The 13,897-nt window shown below is 32.5% G+C and overlaps 1 protein-coding gene across 1 annotated transcript in view; it reads left to right on the forward strand.

The window, feature by feature from the left end:
- LOC130440806 (sodium-dependent nutrient amino acid transporter 1-like) overlaps positions 1 to 13,897 on the forward strand; it is a 70,778-nt gene that overhangs the window by 686 nt on the left and 56,195 nt on the right. The window contains exon 2 of the mRNA XM_056774149.1: positions 10,275 to 10,607. Coding sequence (XP_056630127.1) covers positions 10,275 to 10,607 — 333 coding nt within the window. The remainder of the gene's footprint in view (positions 1 to 10,274; positions 10,608 to 13,897) is intronic.

Raw genomic sequence — 13,897 nt, forward strand, 5'->3', positions numbered from 1 at the left:
TTCTGTCTTGAGCTAGCTGATTCAAATTCTAACGAAACTTTTTTTCGTATTTAAAATAACTGGACTAACATTGGAAATATGCTAAATTTATGAAGTAGCAAAATCAGTTTTCTGTGTTTAAAATATTGTATATGTACCGAGGATCAACAGAACATTTGTTCAAGGGCTTTTGATTTAATACACTGCCGAGGTATATATTAGAGTAACCTCATAACATCAAATTATCTTTGAAACATATTTCACTCGAAAAAATCTTCGAGGAATCAAAATTTTATTTGACACAAGAAGTATCCCTCACCAAAGGCATCGCCTAGAGTAACCTCATAAAATCAAACTATCCTTTAAACATATTTCATTCGATAAATCCTCGAGGAAACAAAATATTATTTGACACAAGAAGTATTCCTCACCAAGGGCGCCGCCTAGAGTAACCTCATAACATCAAACTATTCTTTAAACATATTTCATTCGATAAATCTTCGAGGAGACAAAATATTATTTGACACAAGAAGTATTCATCACCAAGGGCGCCGCCTAGAGTAACCTCATAACATCAAACTATTCTTTAACCATATTTCACTCGATAAATCTTCGAGGAGACAAAATATTATTTGACACAAGAAGTATTCCTCACCAAGGGCGCCGCCTAGAGTAACCTCATAACATCAAACTATTCTTTAAACATATTTCATTCGATAAATCTTCGAGGAGACAAAATATTATTTGACACAAGAAGTATCCCTCACCAAAGGCATCGCCTAGAGTAACCTCATAAAATCAAACTATCCTTTAAACATATTTCATTCGATAAATCCTCGAGGAAACAAAATATTATTTGACACAAGAAGTATTCCTCACCAAGGGCGCCGCCTAGAGTAACCTCATAACATCAAACTATTCTTTAACCATATTTCACTCGATAAATCTTCGAGGAGACAAAATATTATTTGACACAAGAAGTATTCCTCACCAAGGGCGCCGCATAGAGTAACCTCATAACATCAAACTATTCTTTAAACATATTTCACTCGATAAATCTTCGAGGAGACAAAATATTATTTGACACAAGACGTATTCCTCACCAAGGGCGTCGCCTAAAGTAACCTCATAACATCAAACTATTCTTTAAACATATTTCACTCGATAAATCCTCGAGGAAACAAAATATTATTTGACACAAGAAGTATTCCTCACCAAGGGCGCCGCCTAGAGTAACCTCATAACATCAAACTATTCTTTAAACATATTTCACTCGATAAATTTTCAAGGGAACAAAATATTATTTGACACATGAAGTATTCCTCACCAAGGGCGTCGTCAAAGTAACCTCATAACATCAAACTATTCTTTAAACATATTTCACCCGAAAAATCTTCGAGGAAACAAAATATTATTTTACAAAAGAAATATTCCTGGCGTCGCCATAACATCAAACTATCCTTTAAACACTAAGGTTTAATGTATATTGTAGAAAGTATGGAAATATTCAAAATAACATTAAGTTTTTGTCATCCGTTTTTAAAACACATTGATTTTGGTTTTGATGGTTGTTCAACAATGTCGGGAGAGGTACCAGCTATCTTACTCAAAAAGTACACCAAAGCCCTCTACTTTCATTGCTCGTCCCACAAATTGAATCTAGTTATAAATAATCTAAATTCACTTCCTCAAATTAGAAATGCCATGGGAACCACCAAAGATACTATAAACTTTTTTCGGGAGGAGTTTTGAGGAGGAAGTTGATACCTAATATTTCCAGACTTTGCGAGACAAGATGGAGTGAAAAACAAAAAACCATCAGAGTTTTTAAAGAAAATCTTTCAGTAATTCTGAAAGCCTTTCGAGTAAGACTTTCCTTGGTAGCTGATTCCACAGGAGTACTTCTCGAAAGAAAGGAGTCCCGACGTTCTCGTTGTCTGCGGGAGAACACGGTGCTCATGGGCCTTGTCTACTTGTCGAGACGGTCTTACAAATACTGCTCTAAGTAATATTATGTTGGAAAGCTCGGAAGATCATTTGCCGTGGTAGGATCGGTAAAACTGTCCAACTTTCTGATCAACTCTATAAGTCGAACTGCTCTTTTCTGTATTGAGTCGAGCATCTTCAGGGTATGCTTGGGAGCCGAGCTCCAAATGTGTAAGGTTTGCGTCCAAATATGGATGAATCTGGGCCTTGTAGAGGATTAGAAGCTGTTGCTGAGTATATAGCTTTTTAGTTTTAAAGAAGGCTCCAAGTTTTTGTGAAGCTGCTTTGGCAAATCCTGAGCAGCTGTGTCGGCTTTCTTTGTAAAGAAGAAATTATTGGCTTTCATGATTATAATTAAAACATCTTCTCCTCCTCCTCTTATTTAGACATATATGTTGCTAAATCGATGATTACTTTCACGCTTTTCTATTAGTTTTTGTACATATTTATTCAAATCAATGAATATTTATAATAAAATTGTGAGTTTAAAGTTTTTTTCAACATGAAGCTTAATGCATATGATTTCATATATCACTTATGCCTATTAATCAGTAGTTGGAGCTTTCAGGTTTCCCTAAGACTCATTCCTTCCATTATCTGTCCATAATCTGTGGGTCCTAATTAATTTCTTGAACAGGATATGACTTGTTATGTTCATCTATGACATTTACAAGTTATGAAAAGAGATGAAAAGAGGTTTTTGGATTCAATGGATTTGCAAAGCGCTCATTTACAATAATATGTATTTCAAATACTTATCTGTGAAAGAGTTTGAGTGTTGGACCTCGAATTGTGTGAAAAAATATTTAAATTTTGCTCACTGTACGAGGGTAAGTTTTGAGATATACAATTAAGAACAAATATTGACAAAAATTGGCGTTATTGCTTTTCAAAATATTCTTCATTATGATTAATACACTTTTGCATGCATTTGAACCATTTTTCCCATTCGGATTGAGGTACCTCCAAAAATGAACCGCTTTTTTATGTGTAGAAAAACGTTGACCTTGCAATTTATTTTTATCTGCAGGAATAAGAAGAAACCATTGGGTGCCAAGTAAGAACTGTACGATGGATAATCCATCAATTCCATGCTTTGACTGTTCTAAAACGTTTTGGTTCTGTGAGAGTTCGTATTGTCGTGTTGGAAAATGATTCGTCTTATGCGATTGGTTACCCTGGTTTTTTCAAACACTTTTGGCAAACAAATGCTGGTGTACCATTCAGAATCGTCTGTTTTACGTTGTTCTAAACAAGTTTTGTTTGCTTTGGCTTGTTCGGGTTCATATGAATAGATCTATGATTCGTCGCCTGTCAGGATCTTCTAGACATCTTTAGAAGCAGAAGAATTTTTTCAGCATTTCTTTGCACCCAATTATTTATGCAATAATAAATGTATACGAGTGGAACCAATGCCCAAGTATGTCTTAATCTCATGGTATGTCACAAGACGATCTTGAAATATCAGTTTACGCTCAGCATTGACGTTTTCTGGCAGTACAGCCGATATTCTGTGCGACCACGATTGAATTCAGAAAATCATAGCACGAAAATGTTTACGATTCAACAGTATTTTTTTCATCAAGATTAATGTTAATAGCACAATATATTTCTTTAAAAAATTAACCAAAAAAGTGTGACAAAAATTCGCTCAATAGGTTGAGTTATTTCTCATTTAACACATTTTTATTCACCAAAAGCATGTATGTAGGAAGATATTGTGCAATTGTTTCCATAATAAATTATTTTTATCTGATCAGAATAAAAAAGAAATGATATATTATTATAAATATAATCGAGTGGCGACGTTATAAATAAATATATATGTTATTGATAGTAGTTCAAAGTTTAACAAAGTGTTGGCTCGATTAAAATAAAAATATGTTTATCTGGAACTTTCATTTATCAATTTATGTTATCACGTTTCCTTTTGGTATTGCTAATATTTTTAATATAACTGGCGTTATCTCTTCGATTGAAAGAAATGCAAAAAACTTCATGTTTAGTTTTTGATTAAAACACAAATATTATTGTTAATACTACTTTTATTTTGTAAAGAGACACGGATTCACAATTATATATTTTCATTAAAACTCATTGAATTGATTTATAATTTTTATTTATTTCTACTTTCTCGTCTCGTACACAGTGTGAATAATAATTTTACCAGATTTTAAAAATTATCTCAACCATACCAATATACACGAGGACTTACACTGAACTGAGAACTGATATGACCGTTTAAAAGGACCTTAAAAGGTCTTTTTAAGGTCATTTCAATTTCAAAAAGCAAAAAATCATTGAAAAACAGAACAGGGAAAAGGATACCCACGACTTTGCGAGACCTATTTGTTCCGTTTCGTTCCAGTTTAGTAGAATCCTGCGTCTAAACACGTTCATCAGTTCGTCCATAACTTTGGTAATTTTATACTTTCGTGGCCCCCTCGTTTTTTTGGCTCTAGAAAATCGAAAAATCGTCCGATTTCGATGAATTTTTTTGTAAAATCTTCGTTTTTACGGTTAATTTATGTGAAAAATTATGGGAATAAAAAAAATGAAAACTTATATTGGTTAGGTTAGGTTAGATTAGGTTGGGTTAGAGGGGGTGTGCTAAAAATTCAGAACAAATGTTCAGCTACTATTTTTTAATGTTGAGAATTATCAAATTTTTCAAAGTCAACTTTTAACATTGTACACTGGATTACAATAAGTGATTTAAAGAATGTTTTTGTTCATATAACTTTAATGATTACTTAATAAAAAAGGTACAAACGATTAAATGTGAGAAAAGGTCAATTTTAAGAGAAATTTTTATTATTTTTAACTGTAAAAATATGATAAATCAACATTTTTTTATAATTTTTTTTAATTTGTTCGTTTTTTGTGTAGATTATGAAAAAAAATATAACAACTTCATTTGATTACTTGGAAAAAAGTTATCAACAATAATACGTGAATGAGTGCATTTTCATGAACATTTAAAACCCTGAATACAATATGAGGAGTTTTTATTGGTTTTTATTTCCATAATTTTTTTCGATGGTTTTTCGATTTTCTAGAGCCAAAAACGAGGGGACCGCGAAAGTATAAAATGACCGTAACTTTTTATTCAGGATGTGTGTATTAATTTTGAATTATGCCGGAAGATCACGATTTTATGGTGAATTGATGGATTTTTTGTAAATTTATAGACAAAGAGACGCCAATAGGGTCTGAATTTTGTACCTTTAGGGACAAAGGAAAATTATGCATTAGCTTCATCGCTTCAGAGAAATATTGTATTCTGATGAATAATAAACCAATTTTAGAAATGATTTGATACAATATCATAAAACAAATACAATCGTCGAATCTTTTCGAATAATTTGAAGAAAAAACGGAAATAGGAATACAATTTTAACAGGAATACTACCTCGCACGCCAAATAAAGTCTTTAACTATAATTTTTCGATTATAATAAGTATCCCGAGTTACTCGACACTAATTGAAGATTAACTTAAAACGCTAACAACTCATTATAAAAGTACTTTCAATTGCTTTTTCTTATTTTACTTTTTCACTTTGCATTCAATTACGTTTCTTTCTGTAGTACTAATTATTGTATTTTTTTTATATTAAGTATGTTAATTTTAATAAAAAATGTCAACTTTATATAATCCATCAGTACTTCAATTGGCGCTGAACACGTTTTAACTGAAGGATAAAGTAAAAAGGTCCACGGAAAACGATTGAACTGACAATTCGACTGAGACGGATACGGAAATGAAAAGTGAAATGACCCTATAAAATGTGAATTTAGTAAATATCAATAACAGCGCCAACTGACATAGGTTCGTATAAGCCGGATGTTTCATTGATTCTAAATTATTCATTTGCCAAAATTATTGATTATACTAGGTCTGACAATTAAATAACGAGACTGATGCATGATTCCCTTTCATTTTTCACTAATATACCGACTTCAGAGATTTTTCCTGGAAGTATTTGACTGGATCCTTCATTTCAAAAGAGATCCAGGGCGTTAGATCCGCAGAATAGAGTGAATGTGGTTTATAGAAGTTAAAAACTTGTATTGTCGTGCTGCAACACCGTTTAAGATGGTTCAACGAGTTGACAGAATGATTATTGTTTTATATGAACTTGTCTTTTATTTATAGCCCATCGGAGGTTGAAAAAAAAAACGGCTCTCGTACTTTGCTGAGTAAGGGATTTACTTAAACATTCACTAATCTCCGTTATCACTATCACTGTTTTTTATTTAAATCAAGATAAAAATTTATCGCAAATCACCTATATATTGAATAGTTATGCTTTTTGTTTTAAATCTGTTATCTCTTATCTAAGCTGATTAAATAATTAATGTATAGGACATTAAGAGAAATACGTAAGCCAACACATATATTTGATCGTAGAAATCGATATAAAAACAATGAAATCACCATCCTTATCTAATAAATAATCGGCATCCAGGACAAAACTATTTTTACTTATGAAAGCTGGACTTATTTGATATTACAAAATGGTTTTTTCTCGTTTTACAAAAAAGCCCTGAAATTGGTCTAATTTGCATATGGAATAGTTCTATAGATATACTATAATTAATCACGAAATGCACAAGGACTTACACAACAACTAACAAATTACTTTAATAAATATGATGTTACTTTAAATCAAAAAGGATCTTGCTTTATTTTCGAGATATCGATACTTGATATTTTTATTTAATATATGTACATATCAACCTATCCTAACCTAACCTAACCTAACCTGGGTGGGAAAATCTTCCAAAGACTTCTGGGAAGTGGACCCATTCATCCACTGGTGTGGACGCCTACCAGCTAAAAACCCACCATCTTCTTCACCGACGCATGTGGAACCGTTCTTTAGTTTTATTTTATCATTATTTTTTTTATGGGGGGCTTTGCCCAAAAGCCACAGGCCGGGATGAACGGGTGAGTTTGGAGAACGGAGATTGGGGGCAGATAAATTCGGAGCGGGCAGATTTGGAACGACTTTTTTACAGTCATTTTTCTTATTCGGTTGATTTTGTCGTTAAAAATAGGGTAAATGATGCAAAAATAATTGCTAGAGAACTTTTTCAGGATAATTGTGAAATACTACAGTAGTCTGGCTTTTCAATTATCAAACAAACAAAAATAAATAACTTTTGAAAGCATTCAGAACGTACTTTTTTCTCGAAAGAAGATATTTTTACATTAAATTACTAATTAAATCTTCGAACTATCATTAAATATTTTTTTTTGTATCTTATAAATAATGAAAAACAACCGACAATTCTTTATGAAAAACATCAAATTATTCATGTATTTATCCTATGTTGAGTTATATTCATCACAGAGTTATGAAAGTTATCAAAAATGGCTTATTTTGTTATAAAAACCTATTTTTTTCAATATAATTTTGGAGTATCAGAGAAATAATTTAAAAATTGAATAAAAAATCTTTTTTTTTACAATTACAAGATTCATATTGAATTTGAAGTGATAAAATATTCATTTGTAACGAAGTATTGAACACCATCTGTTCAATAAAGCGAATTTTGGCTCAAACGTTTGATTATAACTTTAAGTATCGATATCTCAAAAACGAAGCGAGGTGACAAAAAATTTCATTTTTCATTTTCGATTTATTTTGGCTTAATTAAATAAAATCGGGGCGCTACGGAAATTGTACTCTCCCCACAAAAATCATATATCAAAGCACTCCACTAAATTAAACATCACAAAATAAAATTAATGTTACATATAATAAATATGACGCAGGTCACACGGAACAGACATTTTAATATTCAAAAAATAATCATCAATACAATTAAAGAAATAAAACTCCATCAACAAATTCGCAAAATTCTTCCATAGGCCGGTCCTGTTCAGCTACTATGAAATTTTAAAAAATCGTCGAATTCGCGCGTTGCTTTTCGGGCAGCGCTTTCGCATTTTTTATAAATGGCGGAACTCGTGTTTATTGTAAGTTTACTTGTATATAATTTTTTCAGTAGCAGGCGGTTTATTTACAGTATTTCTTCTAAATAATTTCCAGGAGAGTCTATTTATTTATTTCTTCTATCTTGGTCTAGTTGCCAATTGCACAAACTCAAAAATTTCTCATTGTAATTAGTGAATTATAAATATTTCGGGCGGCGCTTTGCACATTTCTTACAAATGCCGGAACTTGTTTGATGTTTATTTGTAAATAATTTTGTTAGTAGCAGGCGGCTTATTTACAGTATTTCTTCTAAATAATTTCCAGGAGAGTCTATTTATTTATTTCTTCTATCTTGGTCTAGTTGCCAATTGCACAAACTCAAAAATTTCTCAATATAATTAGTGAATTATATCCATTTCAATATTTCGGGCGGCGTTTCCACATTTCTTACAAATGGCGGAACTTGTGTGATGTTTATTTGTATATAATTTTGTTATTAGCAGGCGGCTTATTTACAGTATTTCTTCTAAATAATTTCCAGGAGAGTCTATTTATTTATTTCTTCTATCTTGGTCTAGTTGCCAATTGCACAAACTCAAAAATTTCTCATTGTAATTAGTGAATTATAAATATTTCGGGCGGCGCTTTGCACATTTCTTACAAATGCCGGAACTTGTTTGATGTTTATTTGTAAATAATTTTGTTAGTAGCAGGCGGCTTATTTACAGTATTTCTTCTAAATAATTTCCAGGAGAGTCTATTTATTTATTTCTTCTATCTTGGTCTAGTTGCCAATTGCACAAACTCAAAAATTTCTCAATATAATTAGTGAATTATAAATATTTCGGGCGGCGCTTTGCACATTTCTTACAAATGCCGGAACTTGTTTGATGTTTATTTGTAAATAATTTTGTTAGTAGCAGGCGGCTTATTTACAGTATTTCTTTTAAATAATTTCCAGGAGAGTCTATTTATTTATTTCTTCTATCTTGGTCTAGTTGCCAATTGCACAAACTCAAAAATTTCTCAATATAATTAGTGAATTATATCCATTTCAATATTTCGGGCGGCGTTTCCACATTTCTTACAAATGGCGGAACTTGTGTGATGTTTATTTGTAAATAATTTTGTTAGTAGCTGGCGGCTTATTTACAGTATTTCTTTTAAATAATTTCCAGGAGAGTCTATTTATTTATTTCTTCTATCTTGGTCTAGTTGCCAATTGCACAAACTCAAAAATTTCTCATTGTAATTAGTGAATTATAAATATTTCGGGCGGCGCTTTGCACATTTCTTACAAATGGCGGAACTTGTGTGATGTTTATTTGTATATAATTTTGTTATTAGCAGGCGGCTTATTTACAGTATTTCTTCTAAATAATTTCCAGGAGAGTCTATTTATTTCTTTCTTATATCTTGGTCTAGTTGCCAATTGCACAAACTCAAAAATTTCTCAATATAATTAGTGAATTATATCCATTTCAATATTTCGGGCGGCGTTTCCACATTTCTTACAAATGGCGGAACTTGTGTGATGTTTATTTGTATATAATTTTGTTATTAGCAGGCGGCTTATTTACAGTATTTCTTCTAAATAATTTCCAGGAGAGTCTATTTATTTCTTTCTTATATTTTGGTCTAGTTGCCAATTGCACAAACTCAAAAATTTCTCAATATAATTAGTGAATTATAAATATTTCGGGCGGCGCTTTGCACATTTCTTACAAATGCCGGAACTTGTTTGATGTTTATTTGTAAATAATTTTGTTAGTAGCAGGCGGCTTATTTACAGTATTTCTTCTAAATAATTTCCAGGAGAGTCTATTTATTTATTTCTTCTATCTTGGTCTAGTTGCCAATTGCACAAACTCAAAAATTTCTCAATATAATTAGTGAATTATATCCATTTCAATATTTCGGGCGGCGTTTCCACATTTCTTACAAATGGCGGAACTTGTGTGATGTTTATTTGTAAATAATTTTGTTAGTAGCTGGCGGCTTATTTACAGTATTTCTTTTAAATAATTTCCAGGAGAGTCTATTTATTTATTTCTTCTATCTTGGTCTAGTTGCCAATTGCACAAACTCAAAAATTTCTCATTGTAATTAGTGAATTATAAATATTTCGGGCGGCGCTTTGCACATTTCTTACAAATGGCGGAACTTGTGTGATGTTTATTTGTATATAATTTTGTTATTAGCAGGCGGCTTATTTACAGTATTTCTTCTAAATAATTTCCAGGAGAGTCTATTTATTTATTTGTTCTATCTTGGTCTAGTTGCCAATTGCACGAAATTTCTCAATATAATTAGTGAATTATATCCATTTCAATATTTTTATGAAGATATTCATTTATTTTCAGACAATACCTAGAACGGGTATCGATTTCGAAAACATAAAATTCAAACACATCCGCCATTCGCCATCGTTGCGAGCCATTAAAACATACAACGATTTACCTGTAGAAGGAAATTTTCAAAATGATATCGATTTACGATTATACACACCTCCAAAATACGATACGTCCAGTATGTCACGGATGTCAGTCGGTAGTAGAGGCTCAACGGAACCTAATAATATATATGAGGTCGTTAAGGGAAGCGGAACCATGTCTGTTGCATCGGGATCTGAATACACTTCGGAAATCAACGAGATGGGATCTACGTCCAGATTAGTTCCAACTAAAATTGAGCAGGTGAGTGATATTTTTTCCATTAATAAATGTTGATGGTAACTCAAAATTATTTACAAAATAAATGAATGTGTTAAGCGGGGAATTTATATTATAAATTCATAAAATATATATTACTAATAGTGTAGTGGCAAAAAGTGAATTTTAAAGAAAAAGTGGCAAATAATGATAGAAGCATGAAAATTGGTATGTTGGGCAGTGATGCCAAAAGAAAATTTTAGAGAGTCCCCGGGAGTCCCTCGTAATTTGCCATAGGAGGGGCAGGGGGTAGATTTTTGAGGTTTTACCCCCCGTGAAAAAGTGGGTGAGCAATTTTGACGTTTTTAGGGTCGTTTTTACATATATTGACCCTCCTGAACATGAATATGTCATTACTGTCAGGATCCGACCTCGAAAAGTGCCCAAAATTTCAAATTAAAAATTTCCCCATTTTACGATTTTTTGAAAAATGTGAGGAATTTTGAAGCATTACAAATAGTAGATATGGTAACTAACATTCATTGCCCACCCAGGCTGGGCCTAGGTTGGTTGACTCAGCCTTGGCCATACCCATGATTACCCAAGCTTGGGCAAAGCCTGGGTATCCCAGCCTTGGCCATTTATTGTCAACCCAGCCTTGAACTTGTTGGTTGTCTTAGCAGATATAGATATGTTTGTTCCAGTTCTTTTGGTCGATTATGTATCCAGCTTACGCAAAACGCGCAAATCTCTGCTTAAAAGATTGTACCTAGGGAGACTGACCTTAGAGTCTCCTCCGTTTTCGTCCTATGGCCACCAAAAGCTTCTCATGGTCCCAGTTGTGTCTTGTACCCATTTGTATACCAAAATCATACCCTAAGGTTAGCACTTCTTCGAGGCTCCTATTGTTATTTATAATCATCTGCCCATACCCTGCTGCACTTCAGAGTCCATGTGATTGCAGCCTAATCGCAATTTAAATCTCTAGATTTTCTGGACTTTGTGGACCATCAAATTCATATTTATCATCAAATAATATCCATTCCTAATGAACAATATTCTGGCAAACGCGACTTGGATCGGCGACAGATATACATGCGATAGATATCAGTACGAATTTGAACCTGATCGAGTCAAGAGGTTGTGAAAAATGAGTTTTACAAATGAGTGACATCAATTCAAAGCAACATTGTCTTAAATTTTACCTCAGACTTGGACACAGTACAACAGAAGCCTTGATCAGAAGACTCCATCAGGTCTTCGGAACAATTAATTCGTCAAATACCTAGGAATTTCTGTGATTTAAGGCATATTCAGAATAGATTGAATATAAATCACGCAGCGAAGGTCATTCAACTGCAAGAACCAATGAAAATGTCGACAAAATCTAAGACAAGACAAGTAATCGATTGGACACAGAGTGGGAATATCTGGAAATCACAATAGATAGTGAATTTCTCTGGAACAAACACGAAAAAGAGATAATCATTAAAACCACAAAAACCCCGATGGTGTGCAGAAACTTTGCAGGGAGAAATTGGGGCTGTAGCCCAAAGATTCTACTGTGAAAATTATGAGATCAATCATCATGTATGGGACAGTGGTTTGGGGTACTAGGAAATAGTCTGAATACCACGAGGAACTATCTTTTAAAGGTACAAAGCCTGCTTGCTTATATGCAACCGCGGTCATGAAATCATACCTAACAGCTGCACTCTTTTTACATCTCCACATGGTAGTGGAAAGAAAGGTAGAAAAAACATCACTTAGATCACCCAAGAAAAATCGTTCCTAAATAATGACCAAACCAATGACCAATGAATCGAAAAAATTCAACTTTAAAAAAAATTGCCTCAATACTAATCTGTAGAAATAAGTGGGATACAGCAGAGTGAAGGGAAGCCCTTTATGGGACCTGAAACCTTATGCGGTATTAGGTACAAAACAATGGAAAAAGAACTGGAAAAGAAGGTAGATGGGAGCAAAACCAAACGTTGGGACAACCTACAGAATTTGGGACAGGCAAAGACTATTCTGGGAAACTATAACCAATAAAGATCTGCAGAATGTATAAATCTCAGTAAGAACAATCTACGAATACTAATAGGAGTCCTAAACCTGGTTATTAGGTAGACATCAGCATTTTCTCTCATCTCAAGCATGGCCCAATAGATTGTTTGGAACATATTTTCTCAAATTATGTGAACTTGAAGTTCAAAATCAGTTGTTTTAAGAATTAAAATTACAAGTTTTCAATTTTATGTACGTACTCAGCGACATTAAAAAAAGTAATAGAAAATCACCAGTAAAAAAATGTCGATTTTATATAATAAGTTTATAAGAGAATAATGCAAAAATATTTCAGTCATATCATATATTTTTATTAAAATATTTTTTCTGATATGATACATTCTGTTTTAAAAAGCTCCCTATTTAGACAAACGATTTATTTCTAAGGTATGCAACTAATGGATCTCATTTTTTTATCTCGGTATTTCCGCTTTTGTAAAGACAGTCAAAGAATTTGTGTTTGTTTATTCATTTTCACATTCTTACAGTAAAATGTATTATTTGATGTTAGTACAAGAATTCTAAAGATAAATACTGGCTTAAAATGTATGTGAAAAACATTTACCTGTCCAGAAAAAACGAAAAGTCCGCGCGCTATACTTACTTATAACGCAGAGCTTACAACTCATTGTAAAACGTTTTATATTAAAACTCAAAGAAACTAGTTTAAAAAATTGAAATCTTATATCAAAAGTATAAATAGACAAATTATACATGAAATCATTGGAACGTAATGCGATTTATAGCTTTCTAGGATTGATATAAATTGGAATAGTTATTATCATAAGTACCCTGGTATCATTATTTTTTTGTATTCTCACCCTACCTTGTAAAATTGCAACTGATGTATTAAAATCAGGGCGATTGAATTGGTAACTCTACGTACAATATTATCGTTCCTGTAGGTTCCAAGTTAATTCGTTCTTAACTTAACATTATACAAGGTTATTCTAATTGATGGATGCATTTTTAAAAATTCGTATTTATTAAAATACAAATGCTACATGAATGGTTTTTATACCAATAAAAAGAGGAAGTTTCAAAGTTTTTTTTAATGTTTAAGTGTAGTCATTGCCAGTTGTGAGTAAGATGGTGACTGTGGAACACAAGGTGTTCTGTGTTATTGAGTTCGCAAATTGTAATGCAGCGGGCATTTCGTGCTGAATTTGACATTAAACCACCAACTAGAAAAAGAATTACTCGTTGGTTTAATCAATTTAATAAAGAGACTGGAATTGTGTGTAAAGAAAAAAGCACAGGCCGAC

This window comes from Diorhabda sublineata, chromosome 2 (genome assembly GCF_026230105.1).
Source record: "Diorhabda sublineata isolate icDioSubl1.1 chromosome 2, icDioSubl1.1, whole genome shotgun sequence".
Lineage (NCBI taxonomy): Eukaryota > Metazoa > Arthropoda > Insecta > Coleoptera > Chrysomelidae > Diorhabda > Diorhabda sublineata.